The sequence below is a fragment of the Plasmopara halstedii genome (assembly GCF_900000015.1).
Source record: "Plasmopara halstedii genome assembly, contig: Scaffold_117, whole genome shotgun sequence".
NCBI lineage: Eukaryota > Oomycota > Peronosporomycetes > Peronosporales > Peronosporaceae > Plasmopara > Plasmopara halstedii.
In genome coordinates this window covers 308,897-325,067 of record NW_020187038.1, presented here as the reverse complement: position 1 = coordinate 325,067, position 16,171 = coordinate 308,897, and the positions used below count along the sequence as shown (strand labels likewise).

Below are 16,171 nucleotides of genomic sequence, written 5' to 3'. Positions count from 1 at the left end.
CGCTCTTTTTGCTATATGGTCAGCTGAATTACAGCGCTGACCCGCGTTATACATAATTTTTGGCTCTATAAGATAGCTTATAAATACAAAATTGCCTTTGGGGCACATGATAGGAGATATAAATTGCGAAAAAAACGTTCGGCTAGACAAGTCGATGGAGTGATGACCAACGTAAACAAAGTGGTGAAACGTACATGCGTAGGCTTGAAAAGCCTAAAAAGTGGTTTTTTGCTGCTTACTCCAGCGCATCTATCCATCCTGTCGTTGATGACAACCAAATAGGTTTTTATATTTGCTTTATTTCTGAGCGAAAGCGATGTTACTTGACTTTTCGTTGGTCTCAAGGCTTTCCAACATACATACCTCAGCGCCAGGTCTAAGAGCTTGTACTTTTTGGGCACTCCACTCTCAACTGAATGTCCAATCGCGTGATTAAAAAAGCTATCCCAAAGAACTAGGCAACATTTGAAGGAATTGGTGAAGAAGGCGACGGACTCGCGGAAAAGAGTAGTCCGAGCCAGTAGCCAAATTTTGCCCATAACCACCACCTTCCCCAAAGGCCACACAGCTTGTCGTTCTTTTCATTTTGATGTCCCTTGAGTGCCTAAGAGTCTTCAATTTTCACGCTACATTTGCATGCCGCGCCATTTTATATATCGAGATTAGGCCAACTTTCCCGCTGCGGGACCGACGAGGGGATAGGCGTTAAATGCTTGCAAAAGACAGAAACTTAAGTTATTTACTTGCGTGGTAGACGTGAATATGAGTAATATATAACTTTTAGCCAATAACGACTATATCACATCCTGACTATTTGATCGACCAAAGCTGACACATGCGGGTCGGCGCGCTACAATGCAGCCCAAAATTCAAAGCGGTTATATTTCCAGCTTTATCTGAGGGTAAGATCATACGCCAACTTCTTTTTGTTAGCGTCTTTTTACGTAAAACAACACTTCCGGGGTACCGCTTCCTGATGGATCAGTTGCGGCGACGTCATTCGGTGGTCCTGCCACCTGGTAACAGTGCTAACAGTGCTGAGATCATCGCTCAATTCGAGCATTGAGTGAGGAAGTTAAGCCAACATTTAAAGCCTAAAAAACAAGCGCTCGACTGATGTCGCTGGACGATCGATCTTGAAAGATACAAACGCGCGACAGTGGCATCGAGGGCAACACTCGTCCTCGCCCTGCTCATGCTCAATCCCAAAAGCTGTTCATACAGTTTTGGGTAAGTTCCTAAATTTAGAACAAGACGGTTTCATGTTTGTAGTAAGAAGCATAACAGAGTGCACGACTTTACGGTACACTCGATAACGTTATGCCAGAAGGTGTAGTTTTGCCGGGATGGGGACTCAACCTTTCAAAATTTCGTGGAATGAAAAAAGCCATTTTATTTTATGAGTGACTTGTCATGACTCTTTTTGAGTGTACCGAGCCTTTGGAAATCGAACTGGGTTCGTCGAAACAAAACAAATCTGCATGGCAAGCGCTCCTGAGATATTAGGATTGTCGTATCGCGTTATCACTCTCCGAGAATATCATCGGGCGTCCGCGAAGATTCTCGGCTGCCTGTCAAACGTCTTTTCAACTATCCACAATATTCCCGGCCAACAGAAGTGATTCAAATTTATAGAGCAAAGCGTAGCTTAGATACGATGGCAATCCAGATGTTGCTTTGTTTACAACATTACGCCCGAGGGCTAATGGTGCGAAGTTCTAATGTGGCTTGAGTCAGGCTACATAAAAAATGGGATGTATTTGCATTCAATTCGGGGTAGTCACGACTGTAACTGAAGCCTTTTTTGGCTAGCGTTAATGTGCGCGCGTTTGAATGTGTCAGCGCTTAAAACATCTACCGCATGACTCGGTACTCTAGGCCGGTCTACCGATTTCAGAAAAAGTAGATTGAACGTGAGCATGAGCTTTATTTTTGATATCTTAAAAAGGTCAGTAATAGTCTATGTAGAGAATTTAACAAGATTGCTTAAAATGCTGCTGTCAGTGACGCCTCTACCGGTGAGAATACAGGAAAGAAAACTGTTTCTTCGCCAACGTGACCTGCCGATTGCTATTGTGTAAGATTATGATTCGCAACTCCCTGCACACTTTTAGAAACTTTGTTCAAGGTGCTTGGCGCCAAATCGGGCGCATCTCAGACGAATATTTAGGCAGAACACGATGATCATGAGGCAGAGGATATGCGTCGAATATGTTGCGCTAAGTGAATCGGCACTGGTGCAAAATACTTCCATCCATCATATTACGAGATATACTCCTACAGGCTTTTACATCAATTCTCATCAGATATTCTGGCCTATCCGTGTTCCGGTGGCACCACCACGAAGTGGGTTTTGTTTAGTGGGAAGGGTTGTTTATATAATCCAACTTGTTGATATCAGCCCGGTACCACTTCGTAGCTAAATTGGCATTTTACCTCAAAATAGGTCCGTCATGCGCCGACAGCGCGTCTCTTTGGCTGTTATTACCAGTATCATCAATCGCGTCTTTTGGAAAGTAAGATAAAAGAGTCTCTCGAGAGCTTTAAACTCCTTTTTAGATTTGGCAGGCTGTCCAAAATTATTACAGCAACAGCGTGAACTTAACCCGCTGACACGTTTTACGAGTGTGCACAGACGTGCTACCCGGTTTACACATGCTGGGCCATGAAGACATAATAATTACCGAGTAATATCTCACCAAAGTGGCCACCCACGTGCTTTGTCGAGTTCTGTGCATGCGTTCTTTATAAGGCATCTCTACGCGCTGAGTCTCGTGTGGGACAGTGCTGTGATTCAGCAATCTTTGGGATTCGACAGAGCGATTAAGACGTGCAACCGTACACTTAACATTTGAGCTCTAAGCTTCCAGATTCCCAGAACTTTCAGCAGTGCAACGAAAATTGCTTCTGATCCTGACACTGTACGTATCGCCGACATAAAGCTTTTATTAGTCGAGACGACGCAAAAAATCAATCGCCACCATATCACACGACTTGGCCCGGAACTTTATCAGATATATTTTCTGCAACCAAGTAAAGCATTGTGTCATTCTCGGCGAAAGATGTGGTGAAAACATCGCTACAGTCAATAGTGCACGATCTGTATAGATCACAAATGGCTAAGGGAAGCAGGCTTGCCCAAAAACGATGAGGACATGTTTCATCACAAGTAGCTTATCGTCATGAACAGAGTAGCTCCTCTCGGCTGCCTAAGCTGCCGAGACTCAAGCGCGATCATACGTTCATGATTATTGTAATCTGCTTGACGTAAAGCAAAGTTCATTCAAGACGCTTGAGTGTCACAAATGACGAAGAAATACCTCTTTGGATAAGTCTCTGGGCACGCATGAGAGTTTCTGTCACAGCCTTATAGTTTGCCACTTCCACCGCATTACGACAACATTTTGACACCTTTATAAAGGGTTTGGTAAGAGGTCGTGACATGTCAGCATTATTTGCACGTTATTTATGCAAGAAAGTGGTCAGGCCGAGATACTGCCTCCTCAACACTGTCAGAACCGAGGCAATTGCTAATATCTTGGAGATCTGCCCGCAGGCTTTGCTTCGCGAAGAGGCAACCCAGATGTCGTCGGCGCCAAGTACGCTTACGTCTATTCTGATACACATTTTATTCAATGGCATACACTCGAGTACCGCTCGCAAGTGTTCAAAGTGATTCTCTTCCTCCAGCTTTCGTGCTCCGCACCGAAATAGTTTATTCATAGCCACAAGGTGGTCTGGTAAGCTATGGCATACGATAATTTAACGTCGCTGGTGCATCAGACAGTCTATGTGGAACAACTAGCCACTTTCAGAGTACCCCACTTATATTACTTACCACAGTGAGAGGAACATCGCTGTATCTGATCAACAGTTACAAATATCCGTCGACCAGGACAAGAGCATTAAACACATTAAAGATTTCCGTGATAGTCCACCGCAAATTATGAAATTGACGTCTACGCCAAAATTGAAGCTGAATTTAGCTTTCTATGTATGCATGCACAATACCAATTGCCGTTAGCTTTTCTGACATTAAATCAATATCAAGTGTGGAGATTTTCTTTCTCTCAACAAACTCTCTTCGTGCTTCGAGTGAAAGAGAATGCCAATAAAGTGACTCTGTGGACTTCGTAAGGAACATTGCCGTGTGACAAAAGTGACGTGTTGGTATAAAGTATAGCCCTATACCGGGGAAATACGCGTGGTAGATTCCGTGTCACCGCGTCGAGGGATTTTTTTTTCAAAAAAGTATTGAGAGGACCCGTAATGTTCATTAGGTTAGCTGCTCCACTCTCCGCGCTCGGAGTGTTGCAAATGTCTTCAAAACAAAATTATTCTTTTTGGATGGCAAAGTTCGATCCTTCTTCGATACAAGCTGAATCATTTTGGTGTCCTCGCAATCTTTGATTTTTCGCACATACCCTCCGAGAGATATATTCTTCCGATCCATTAGAGGTTCTGTTGAAGGAAGTGAGAGAGACCTTACGACCCCTGGGCCAACTCAGGTCACTCTATTCACGAGAATTTTGTTTCTCCACATTTACCCGAAGAGTGCACTGCAACGCACGGTAGGCCCGTCACACAGTAGTGTTGACTCAGCAATACCGTCACATCAGAAATGAGTCAGCCCACTTTAACTGCAAGGTCTAACCATTCTACTCGCGACTTACAGTTGCCCTGCAACCCCACCAATTCTAGCACGGGACACTGCGATACCCAGTCGCTTCTATTGTCCTTGGCTCTTGCACTGGCGACAACAGTTCACAGCTTTTCATATCATCACACCGGAGATACACTTCAATCGTTCTTTACCGTCTCAGCAGAAATACACTCTGCATTACACTATCGCTTTTTATCACATCCTGTGACCTCGGCTTACTGCTGCTTCTGACATTCTACCTATGCGCGAGGCATCCAGCAATAGCATTGTAATCATCTGGAACTTTCACTTTCTGCCTGGATACTAACGAGGCTTTGTGTCTGCACCAATCGCGAATCTAGGTCTTGGTAGAGTCGGGTTCACGGTTTGTTAAAGCTTCATCAGGAGTGAAGGGAGTGGCATCTAACTTATCTTCAGTAGACCGGCATCCATGGCACACCCAGCCTTGAATGAGATCGTATCTCGAATTGAGATCAATATCGAGAGAGCGTTTTCAGCTATCCAAGCCCACTGACTTTGCTAAAACATTTAGCAGTCCCTAACAATCATTTGCCGATATTCCCGCCGCAAGATGCACAGATTTGTTTCCAGATTTGGCATCGTAAGCGCCTCCACGTACTCAACTGATTTTCACAGTCGCGCGTCGTATGGAATTGCGCAACGCGCATCAGCATAGCCCAATTCTCCATGGCTACACAATGTCCGGGGCAATAAAACAACTACCAACAACCTTAAGCTGTGAACTTTACCTTTACTTAAGAGAGTATATCATTTTGAAGCTGTCTACTACCTCTATGAAGTACAGTATAACTCAATTCATTCTCAGGAGAACGCCATGCACCAACTACGAATTTTCTAGAGCGTAACTCCTTCTTTTAGGAGTCATTTAAGCCATGTCAAGCGCGTGCGGTAGGGTTTATTCATTACACTCTAACCCCGCTCTACCCGGCCCGAGGATTGAACCCTGGAAACCCCGGCTCTGAAGTGAACAGCATCTTACTGCCCTACATGATTGATAACGCCATGCACCAACTGGGACATGACGCCACCTCGTTAATGGTACGTCGTCCGCCCGTGCGGGAAATCCAGCCATCCAAATAATGGCCCGCAACGAGAATTTGCTTCTTACTATCATAGAATAAAATTGCACTTACCACGCAGATGCTCAGCAGCTAAGCGATTCATCGCTTCTTCCTCGGCACTTTTGAGGTGGTGCACCAGAGAAATCTTTATTCACAACGCCTCATCCTGCCCACACGACACGGAACTGTTCTTCGCATCAAACACAACACCGACAACTTCCCGAAAGAAGTAGCGTGGACGTAAAAGATCTTGGTGCGAGCCGCACCAGTTCGGAGACCTTCCGTGACGTGGCCGCCATTCACACATCTGTGAGTAAGTCAGACGCCATGATAGTTTGTAATTCACATAAATATTTTACTCGGACAAAGTACTCGCAGCTAAAAAGAGCGAATAGTGTGGTCGCCACTGCCAATAATTGAGATGGAGCACATTTCAAGCTAGTCTCGGTGGTTCCGAAGCGACCACTTTCGAACCTGATACCCGTCCGTCAACAATGGGAGGGAGGTACTAAAAGCAGACAAGCATCCTCAGTTTTGCGTTCCCAAAAATTTCTCGCATCCATTGATGGATAAGAAAGAACTTGAAATGTACCTTGATGCTTGAATTCGCGGTGCGAACACCCGCAAGAACCACCTTTATAAATCGTTCAACGTTAGGTACGCCTCTTTTACTGGTGCATAGCACGTAAGTGCCCATTCTTGCTCGCTATAATTTAGCTTTGAAAATGCAAGTCCGACGCGCTGTAGCTCCGTTAGGAGCAAGGCCGAATCCATGGTTATGTCAACTTCTCTTATCCAGATGGGGGGCCTCCGTCCCGATTCTCGGAGATCTAGACGTTAGCATCAGTGTGTCACAGTGGGGGCCAGCCATCTCTCCACCTGCACCCGTTGGAGGTCTACTTGACAACCGTGCGCTTTGCACCGAAAAAGCTTTGAGTGTCAGTGTCCAACGTAACAGAAGCGCAGAGAATAAGTTCGTTCGCTTTTACTGGAAGCGGAATGAGAGCGTCTAAATTAGCTAGCACTAGTAGTTTGCTCGGCTATCTTGAGATTAATTCTGATAGAATTAAAACAAAATATTAAGGTCTTACTATCTCTCAACATAGAACTGTCTTTCTTTTCTGAGGTGCAGTTATCAGCCTTCTTGTACCTCTGATTCTTCATCTCCGTAAATGTTGGTATTTCGGTACTTATACAATTGTACGAATTCACCATACTGTAATGCTTCAAATATGTGAGGGTTAAGTACACAAGATTACCCCGTTACAGTTTGCAGTTTGTGACCAGGTTGGCTTGTGAATTCCTATTCAGCTGGGGGTATAAGTGATACGTCCATATTTTGATTTCTATACTCTCTTGGACATAAATGGAAGCCCAAACCATCAAACATGAGGTACCCGTCAATGAATGAGAGTAGTTTGTCCTCGAAAGAAGGAGAATCCATGCATTACAATGAAAGATACTGTCATTTTTATCGCAAGCATTAAAATATAGCAAATATCGTAATCGGCACTTGAAATACTCTTGATTTATTGCCTAGACGACGCTTGAAACCACCCTCTATGTGATAAGAAACTATGACTCTGACACTTGTAGCTTCTTCTGTGCGAGATGCACGGAAACCCCATTGCACTTTTAAGAGCAGTACATTACGAGCCTGAAATAAATGGTACTAGATATATGTCTTCTAAATATAAATAATAACCCTATATAATGCACAACTGGCCTTCACCCTCAACCGTATACTGAATACTGATGATTAAACTTCTACACAGAACTTTACCTATTACTTATTGTGTATTTTGACTATATGAGCCGTTCGACATATCATGCTACATGGTTTTGAGAGTTGGATTTTCAATCGAATTTCCTATCAACTTCAACACATACCAACTTCTTACTCCTCGCGAGATGCGACTCACCAACAAACATCCTATGGTCTAAGAGCTACGGCACGATAATATTCGACTGCAAACAAAAAGTTCAATTCTAAAAACTAGCAAGTTATGTGTAAAATCTAATCTGAATCTCTCAGACAAACTTCATAATCACAAAGACCCTCAACATTTCGGAGTGCAATAAAATTCAATATACTTTCACATTTTGGCGCAGTTCGGTTACTAAAATTTCGAAGCTGAAAGCGAGACGCCGTCACAAAGAATGAGACCTTTCATGAAACGTTCACGATTTGTGTACGTCCCCAGCCGTTGCATTCTCAGCAGTTGCAGATTCTTGCAGCCAAGTCGTTTCCTTTCGTGTTTTCCCGTCATTTCAAAGTCACTCTACAATTTGCTGCCACACGAACGTAATTCTCAAATGACATTTTGTCATTCTTTTCGGAAATATTGCATTGGTGTTGCCTTGTGTAGTGTTATCACTATACCAATCAATGCATGGCTTCATCCAATTATCACAAAAGGTAATAAATTTTTTGATTCAATAACTCGACTCGAGTTTCGCATCAAGGGAATTGCGTACTATCCTCGACCAAATCGTGGGGAATTGGCAAATGTTGGTAATTATGACTGGGCAAGTGATGAACATGAAAAAGTATGGAAAGCACACATTCAAGTGATGAAGTCTCTTGGAGTAAATACGATTCGTCTTTATTCAATTGATCCAAGCGTATCACACGATAAATTTATGTGTGCATGTTCTGAAGCGGGAATTTATGTACTAATTGGTCTTAGTGCTCCGTACGTTTTTTTGTTTTTTATTGAGACTAAAATGATTGGACGTAGATTCACAATTTTCTAAGTGCATGAAATTGTTGTCAATTTATGTTTGTAGATGTGAACATTGTTCCGTTCAAGACCACGTTCCACCAACATGTTATCCAAACGAGTTGTTTACACGAGGACAAATGGTGTACAATTCCTTTGCAGTATACGATAATACACTTGGTTTTAGTGTTGGGAATGAAAATAATTTGCAAGTTGAAAATGGAGCTGATGGAACGACAACAGCACCATGTGTCAAAGCTTTTCTTCGTGATATGCGAAGTTATGCAGCAAGTTGTGCAGGATCTGTACGACAAGTGCCAATAGGTTTAGATATTGCTGATATCCCACCACGTTGGCAATGGATTTCGTATTATGATTGTGCTGTGGACGATGACGAGAATACTCGTGCTGAATGGTACCGTTGAGCCATAGAATATCATTATTATTCATCATTTTCATTTGTCTGTTGAACATAGGATGGGATTTAATCCTTATGTGGAATGTGATCCTGCAAAAAACACCAAATATTCCCAATCAAGTGGATTGCAGACACTCATGGGCGAGTATGCCGAGGTGAAATATGCCCGACCTTTGATGTTTGGTGAATTTGGGTGCAACAAGGGAAAAAACACAATTGATGGCTATAAAAACCAGCGCGAATTTTACGATGTACGTCTTTTTTTTAAGAAAAGTTGACATAACGTTGTGCTTACTTTCATGTGTATAGGCAAAATGGATGAATGAAGAGAAGGAGATGACGAGTGAAATTGTAGGTGGCAACGTATTTGAATTTTCGACTGAAGTTGCCAATTTAGTCGATAAGTCTGGTACGAAAACATCTTGTATATTTAAAACCAGTCGTACAATATCTAACTTCTATGATATCTAGCTCTGGTCAAACCTGCAGATCCAGGGAAATACGGTGTAGGGTATTTTCAACCGAATGATTGCGATCACGACACGATTCCATGTAAATTTACACCATATCCCGAATTTAATAAGCTTCAAGAGGCATATACCACCACAGTCAACTCGACTCTGATGTACGACAATTATACTCCAAGTCGTACAAAGATTCTGTCTTGTCCGAAATCGATGTCGATTATTCTTCCACCTACTCCTGATGGTACAGATTGCGCTTGATTTTCGTGTGTTGAGATTGTACTGACCCCAGATCTCATGATTGTATTCTCTAGTAACTATTCTCGAGTGTACAATCTTGCAACCTGAGTGCAATGGCCGTCTTGCCAATGCATACGAGCGTACAGATTCGAGTACATCAGTTGGTGACAAACTTCCACCTTCTAACGGTTATGGTGCTTCGGCACAAACTTCGTCCGGTAGTGGTAACTTTATGTCTTCTGCCACAAGAACAGTAATCTCAAGCTTTGCACTTGTCGCTGTTTCAGTAGCACTAATTGTACTTGTCACCATATGATTATAAGAGTTAATCTAATTCAGTACATTCTGTCTTTATCCTTGCTTCTTGAATATCCACCAATGAACATTTAACTGTTCACTCGTAAGTGTCATCTAACGTGGTCAACCAACATGGCGAACGTTGACACATTCCAAGACACGAGTTTTGAGCAGCTACAGGCTTTACGGAACGTACAACTTATTGATCGTAATGAGTATCCACTCAAACATTTAACTCAAGAATTAGTACGACGTCGAAGTCGTCGAGACGACGATGAGGAGGAAAATGTTTTGTGTTTTTGTACGTACCCAGATGCTGTGGAACGAAATGAAATGGACGTACGACGCTGTGATGATGTCTCGTGTATTAATTTTGCGACATATGTCGAATGTTCCGCATCGTGTGAAGCAGGAATGTATTGTCGTAATCAGCGCTTACAACATCCCGAGCGTTTTCCAGTACTTGAGCCATTTAAGACTGAAAATAAGGGCTATGGTGTACGTACAAAAGAATTTATCCCACAATTAAGTATTGTGGGGGAATATGTGGGTGAAATTATTGATGAAAAAGAGTTAACAAAACGACTTAAGGGTGTGTCTCGTCAAGAACTGAACTTTTACTATTTGTTATTAGCGCCAGGGATTTATATAGATGCTAGAAGTAAAGGAAGTTTTACAAGATTTGTGAATCACAGTTGTGAACCAAATTGTAAGACGGAAAAATGGACAGTCGATGGTGAGGATAGAATTGCTGTGAGTGCAATTAATGATATTGCACCAGGTGAAGAATTGACATTTGATTACAAGTGGAAAGCACTGGGTTCGCGTCAAATTACATGTTTTTGTGGTTCCAAAAGCTGTAAAGGAGTGATTGGTACGCAGACAACATCCATACAGAATGCAGAAACTCCAAGTGGATACTTTCGAGATCCAGAAAAAGAGGAAAAAGGTCAACTTCTTATTGGACGACGAGTGCGTGTCTTTTTGTCCCCAGAAGATAAGACAGAGTACGATGTACAATTGATTAAAGCATACGATGAGTCTCATGATCGGTACGAAGTGGAGAATTTATATGAACCTTCAGGATATGAATCAGACGATAATGAATCAGAAGAAGTGAATGAAAAACAGTTTGTACGTTTGAAAGAAAATGGATGGCAAATTTACTGTCCACGTGGTGATGATAATGAAACTCAAGTATTTGCGATACCAAAGAAACGAATTGTGGCGAGTACAGACGAGTGTAAAGATGTGCTATTGAAGCAGGAGGTGAAAGTACACGAATCTAACTCAATTGTACAACGTGAGACAACCTTTTGTACGCAAAGGACAAATGAAATGGGAGAAACTCTCGATCGTGAGGGCAAAGTCGTGTCGAACAAACTATTGGTCAAATTTTTACCAAAAGAATACGATGAACGTATGTTACGCAGTTTATTCATCACTCGAAAACATCCTCATGCGGTTTTAAGTGCCGATGTCTTTCATTTCTTGAATGGAACTGGATGGGGCCTTGTTGAGATTGAAAGCAACGAACTTGCAGCTTCATTTCGTCGTACATTAGATCGTCGAAATTTACTCGACAAAATGTTGCGTGTGTATCCAGCAGGCGTGAAGGAACTTGAACGATTTCGACAACAGAAAGCCAAACTCCAAGCAATGCGACTAGCAGGAGGAATAGATCGAAGTATTTCGTCTCCATCGAACGAAAAGGAAAAGTCGTACGATAAGCGAAAAAGTACGTACTGCTATGGACGTAAACTTAATTGGCTCGTGTCTGAAGATGAATTAAAGAAATTGTCCGTACAACAAAAATTGTCCGCCTCGTTAGAAGAAACTCTTCGTATCAAATACGTCAAGAGTATCTTTCATATTGCCAAAGGCTTGCGTCTTGATCGAGAGGATGCTACTAGTGCTATCATTGCACTCAATCGGTACTTTACATTTCATCCTATGCCAATGGAAGTCGATATGTATGCAGCTACAATGCTGCATTTGTTCTTAAAAGCACACGCACGCAAAGTTTCGTATCCAGCATTTTTGAAAGAAGTGTACAAGGCTAAGCACGGAACGAGTGCTGCTGAACGATTGACAGAGTCGTCGCCAGAGCTAAATGCATTAAAACGTCACTTGGTCAAGGCAGAAGGAGAATTGCTCGAAGGGCTGCATTATGATGTGACAGGTGAGGATCCGTACGCCTTACTGGATGTGCTAACGACACGAAAAAGCACAAAGAAATCTGTATCGTGTACATCTGGATATCATGGACAAGGCTTTCCATTCGTGTCTGTTTTACCACCCCCAGAAGTTCAAAAAGAAGCGAAACATTTAGTAGCTGAGGCTTTACCGTTGCTCATTTGGACGCACACATCTGTGGAATGTGTCATGCTTAGTGTCGTTTATGTCAGTGCTGCAGTGATTGAAGCATTAAGTTTGCGATCAGCATCTCGAAGCAGTCGAGCTCCGGACTATTTGCCACAATTGGATGTCCACACAAATGCAAGCGAAGTACGTATGCTTTTAAATTGTTCTTTATCGATCTGTACGTTGCTGAAAGAACGTTGGCATCGACTCGAAAAGCAAAGTAAATTGAATCAACAAAAACAATTTAGAGAAAGTACTTCGACGGACTTCGACATGGAACGATTTGATGTTTCGAAGGAGAAAATGGATGTGGAAATTTCCGAGCGAATTGCACGTTTATTGAAACAGTGGATTTTTTCTTCAGCTTCAATTCCTAACTCGATGACGTACTCAACTAATACTTCTCGATACAATTCAGACAAGAAGTTTATAACATTTAGCGATATGGGAAGTCTGCCTCCACTTGTTCAGTCGGCATCAAGTCAAGAGAACGAAGGTGACGTTGCCATCGTCTCAGCAATTTCTATCTTTTCAAAAAAGGCACCGACAACTGAGTCGAATGGGAATGCACGTTTGTACACAGATGCGATCATCGCGGTCGAATCGATTCGAAAACGAGCATTTTTAGGAACGATTTCAAATAACGTGAGCTTTGATCTCGCTGGTAAAGCAGTATATATCCAATCATGGCCTTATCTTGAACAGGAGCAATTTTTTACCGAAGAACGAGGAATGAACGACGGATGTTTGCGTGAATTGTCTGCAGCTACGACACTCACGTCATTAATGCCCGATCGTTTCATGAATCTGTATGGAATTATCTTTCCCGCAGATCGGAAAGATCGTCACTTAAGCGAAACTGACGGTGCCAAGGAGACAGAGGAACTCGAGTTACTTGCTGCCAGTGTAGATGAAGACGGCAATTTGTTACCGAAAGGCATTGATCGATTGTCTCGTGAGAAACATTATCTAGCATTTGAACAACCACTGCATATGTTGTCAGGAATTTTTGAAGCTCATATATCCCTCAATGTGGAATTGCGAAAGAAGACCATCTTTGACATGTTACAAAGTCTTGCTGCGGTACATGATCTAGGATACGTTCATCGGTTTTTAGCGCCCTCCCATCTTTTGATCTTTTCAAGTGGAATTAAACTAGGTGGATTTCATGCTATGCGGAAGGTGACGAATCTCAAGTCAAAAGATGGTGAACGCACTCCTTTAGTTGCGTACGAAATGAGCGAAAGTGAACGAAAAGAACATTGCTACGGGGCGTGGTTGTACGTCACGGCTCCAGAAATTTTGCTGGGTGAGACTAAGTATACGTGGCGTTCAGACATTTGGTCGGCGGGGTGTGTAGTGCTAGCAATTTTATTGGATAAAGTTCCATTTCTGCGAGGGCAAGATATTAAGGTACAGCTGGATCTGATCTATCGTCTATGTGGTACTCCAACCATGTCGTGGGAGGGGGCACAGAAGCTTCCATCGTACAATACATTTCGACCAAAACATGAGTACAAGATGCGATTACGCAAGACATTGTTAGAACAACGTATGAAATTTCCAGATTTTCCAGAGGATGTAGTTGACGTGTTAGAAGCGATGTTACAATTGGATCCTGCACGTCGGAGTCCAGTTAAAAAACTGCTGGACATGCGGTACTTTGATAGTGTACGACAAAAGCGTACATTCGATTTTCGAGGTTTGACAGCTACATTTCCTGTACAGAAGAAAAAGCTCGTACAACATTTAGTCAAGTCGAAAGCGAAGAAACATCGCATTTCTCATCGTCATACGTCACACAAACATAACGATGAACACACTCACAACAGGAGATCGATACTTGATGACACGAACTCGATTAATCGTAAACGCGATCGTCACAAATCTCGTAGTGACAAGAAGAAAGTAAAAACGATACTAACATCACACCGGGAAGGGAAGCGAACAATAACATTCTCAAATGAGGACATTGAGAAGCACAGTATCATGGAGCACGTGCCGTTACCAAAGAATTTTGTAACTACGACGATGGATTCAACATTACGGTCTACAGACGATAATTTACCTCGACGAGAAAAACGTGCAAAGCTTGGATGGGGTATGGGATTGAATTCTGAATCTTAATCGTTCGTAAAAGTTCTGACGTTTTATAGACATGATAGAAACAGAATGAGAAATAGACCTTTTTCAATCCGTATTCGACGAAAATAAGTTGCCGAATCCTGTATCCAGACACTTTTCGTACGATTCTTGACGTCTACTTTTATTTTGACCTTGTCGATGGCGACGATACCAACTCAATTCAGCTGAGTACATCACGCTCTCTTGCTTTTTCTGCTTCAATCGTACAGTCAGCTCATCAACAATCGCCACCATTTCATTTTGTGACTTAGCAGCTGCAAGTGCTTCTCGCAAGTCCGAATGTACGCACAAATCTTGAAATAATATCTTAAAGAGATGTGCACGGACAATTTTGTCACTTGCAGGTGGATACAATGTCACACACTCAAGGTAACGTCTAGCTAATTGGACGAAGAACGGATGAACGTCTTCTTTGTTGTACGAATCAGCAAAAAGTGCTGGATTCTCTAAAATTGCTTCAGAACTCATGACACCGTCACAACCGGTAGCTTCAAGACAGCGAGCAATGTCCGAATAAGTTTCAATACCTCCGTTTGCAATGACTGGAATTGTCAATCTCTCTTTAATGCGTCGTATAATGTCCCAATCTACCTCACGCACCGACGTCTTATTCATCTCCTTTGTACGACCATGAACCGTAAGTAGATCACATCCAGCTTTTTGTAACATGTCGACAAATTCTAATGTCTCGTTATTGTCTGGAAACACACGAATCTTGACAGTCACGGGAATGCAAAGTTCTGCCGAAAGTGTCTCTATTATTGCTTGGACCGTGTCTTTGTCATGCATTAAAAACGATCCGTAGTGACCTTTACGAGCAATTCCTTGTGGACAGCCTAAGTTGAGGTCCACCGCATCGCAATAATTCTCGACCAATTTTGCTGCTTTTAATACTGTTTTTGGATCGTTGCCGCAAAACTAAATTACAATCATATACACTTATTGTCAATTAAAAATAAAAAGCAAGCGACAAACGGACCTGTACAATAAGTGGTCGGTCTTCAATGTGGTGTTCAAACATTTTCTCGCGGTATTCGGCACTCTCAACAAATAGACGACTATGAAGCATGGGCGTGTAGCAGCAATCAGCGCCGAGCTTGCGGCACAACATGCGAAACGCTAGCTCTGACTGGTCCACCTACAATAACAATTGAGAGCATACAGATTGAGTCAACTCTACTCGTTTTGATTGTCAGCTTCTTACTGAAAAAACTTGCCATTGGTGCAACAATTCGTTTCGGTGATCCAATGGCGCGGTAAAAGTCGTAACCGCGTAGCTTCATCATGCCTAGTGAGCGTTTCGAGTCCAGTGCCATTACGCAATCTCAACGCGAATTGATTGGATCAAAATAGCGTTGCAGATTGGCTTTAATTTTTCTATTTAAGCTGATTTTGAGAACACATTATTGTTTAATCCTAAATGATATTGTCGATAGCTGGAAGTACACCTGCCGATCAATTGCTTTGATGATCAAGTCAATATCTAAAACAGCGTTATCGTCTGTGAACATTAGCTGTAAAGGAGGATAACTAGTCGCTTGCTTGCACTTGAGAATCAAAGCCAGACCATCGGTGGTGACATGACGTGTAGAAGCATATTCGAGGATGTGAATGAAGCTTAATCCATTGTAAAGGATGCGTTTGACATTGTACACTTAAACGATCTTTAACATTATCGATGCAAAGCAAGGCATACTCTGTTTACGATGCTGATTCATAAACAGACTGGAGAACAACCAACTAAGTTTTTCTACTTGGAAGTATAGATTACCTCT

General features: G+C 42.3%; 4 protein-coding genes across 4 annotated transcripts; 2 read left to right on the top strand and 2 right to left on the bottom strand.

The window, feature by feature from the left end:
* Positions 1 to 249: 249 nt before the first annotated feature.
* PHALS_00663 (uncharacterized protein) lies at positions 250 to 539 on the bottom strand (the record flags this gene model as incomplete). The annotated part of the gene is made up of 3 exons (XM_024718601.1): positions 250 to 295; positions 364 to 441; positions 496 to 539. 3 exons carry the CDS (start codon positions 537 to 539, stop codon positions 250 to 252), a joined length of 168 nt encoding a protein of 55 aa, XP_024586894.1.
* A 7,522-nt stretch (positions 540 to 8,061) lies between these two features.
* On the top strand, positions 8,062 to 9,906 carry PHALS_00662 (hypothetical protein F444_07336; the record flags this gene model as incomplete). Its single annotated transcript, XM_024718590.1, has 6 exons — positions 8,062 to 8,441; positions 8,536 to 8,883; positions 8,945 to 9,137; positions 9,196 to 9,295; positions 9,358 to 9,594; positions 9,665 to 9,906. The coding sequence occupies 6 exons, from the start codon at positions 8,062 to 8,064 to the stop codon at positions 9,904 to 9,906; spliced, it is 1,500 nt and encodes a 499-aa protein (XP_024586893.1).
* A 113-nt stretch (positions 9,907 to 10,019) lies between these two features.
* Positions 10,020 to 14,427, top strand: PHALS_00661 (cmgc cdk protein kinase; the record flags this gene model as incomplete). Its single annotated transcript, XM_024718579.1, has 2 exons — positions 10,020 to 14,352; positions 14,408 to 14,427. 2 exons carry the CDS (start codon positions 10,020 to 10,022, stop codon positions 14,425 to 14,427), a joined length of 4,353 nt encoding a protein of 1,450 aa, XP_024586892.1.
* A 14-nt stretch (positions 14,428 to 14,441) lies between these two features.
* Positions 14,442 to 15,712, bottom strand: PHALS_00660 (trna-dihydrouridine synthase; the record flags this gene model as incomplete). The annotated part of the gene is made up of 3 exons (XM_024718568.1): positions 14,442 to 15,314; positions 15,376 to 15,534; positions 15,614 to 15,712. 3 exons carry the CDS (start codon positions 15,710 to 15,712, stop codon positions 14,442 to 14,444), a joined length of 1,131 nt encoding a protein of 376 aa, XP_024586891.1.
* Positions 15,713 to 16,171: the final 459 nt, after the last annotated feature.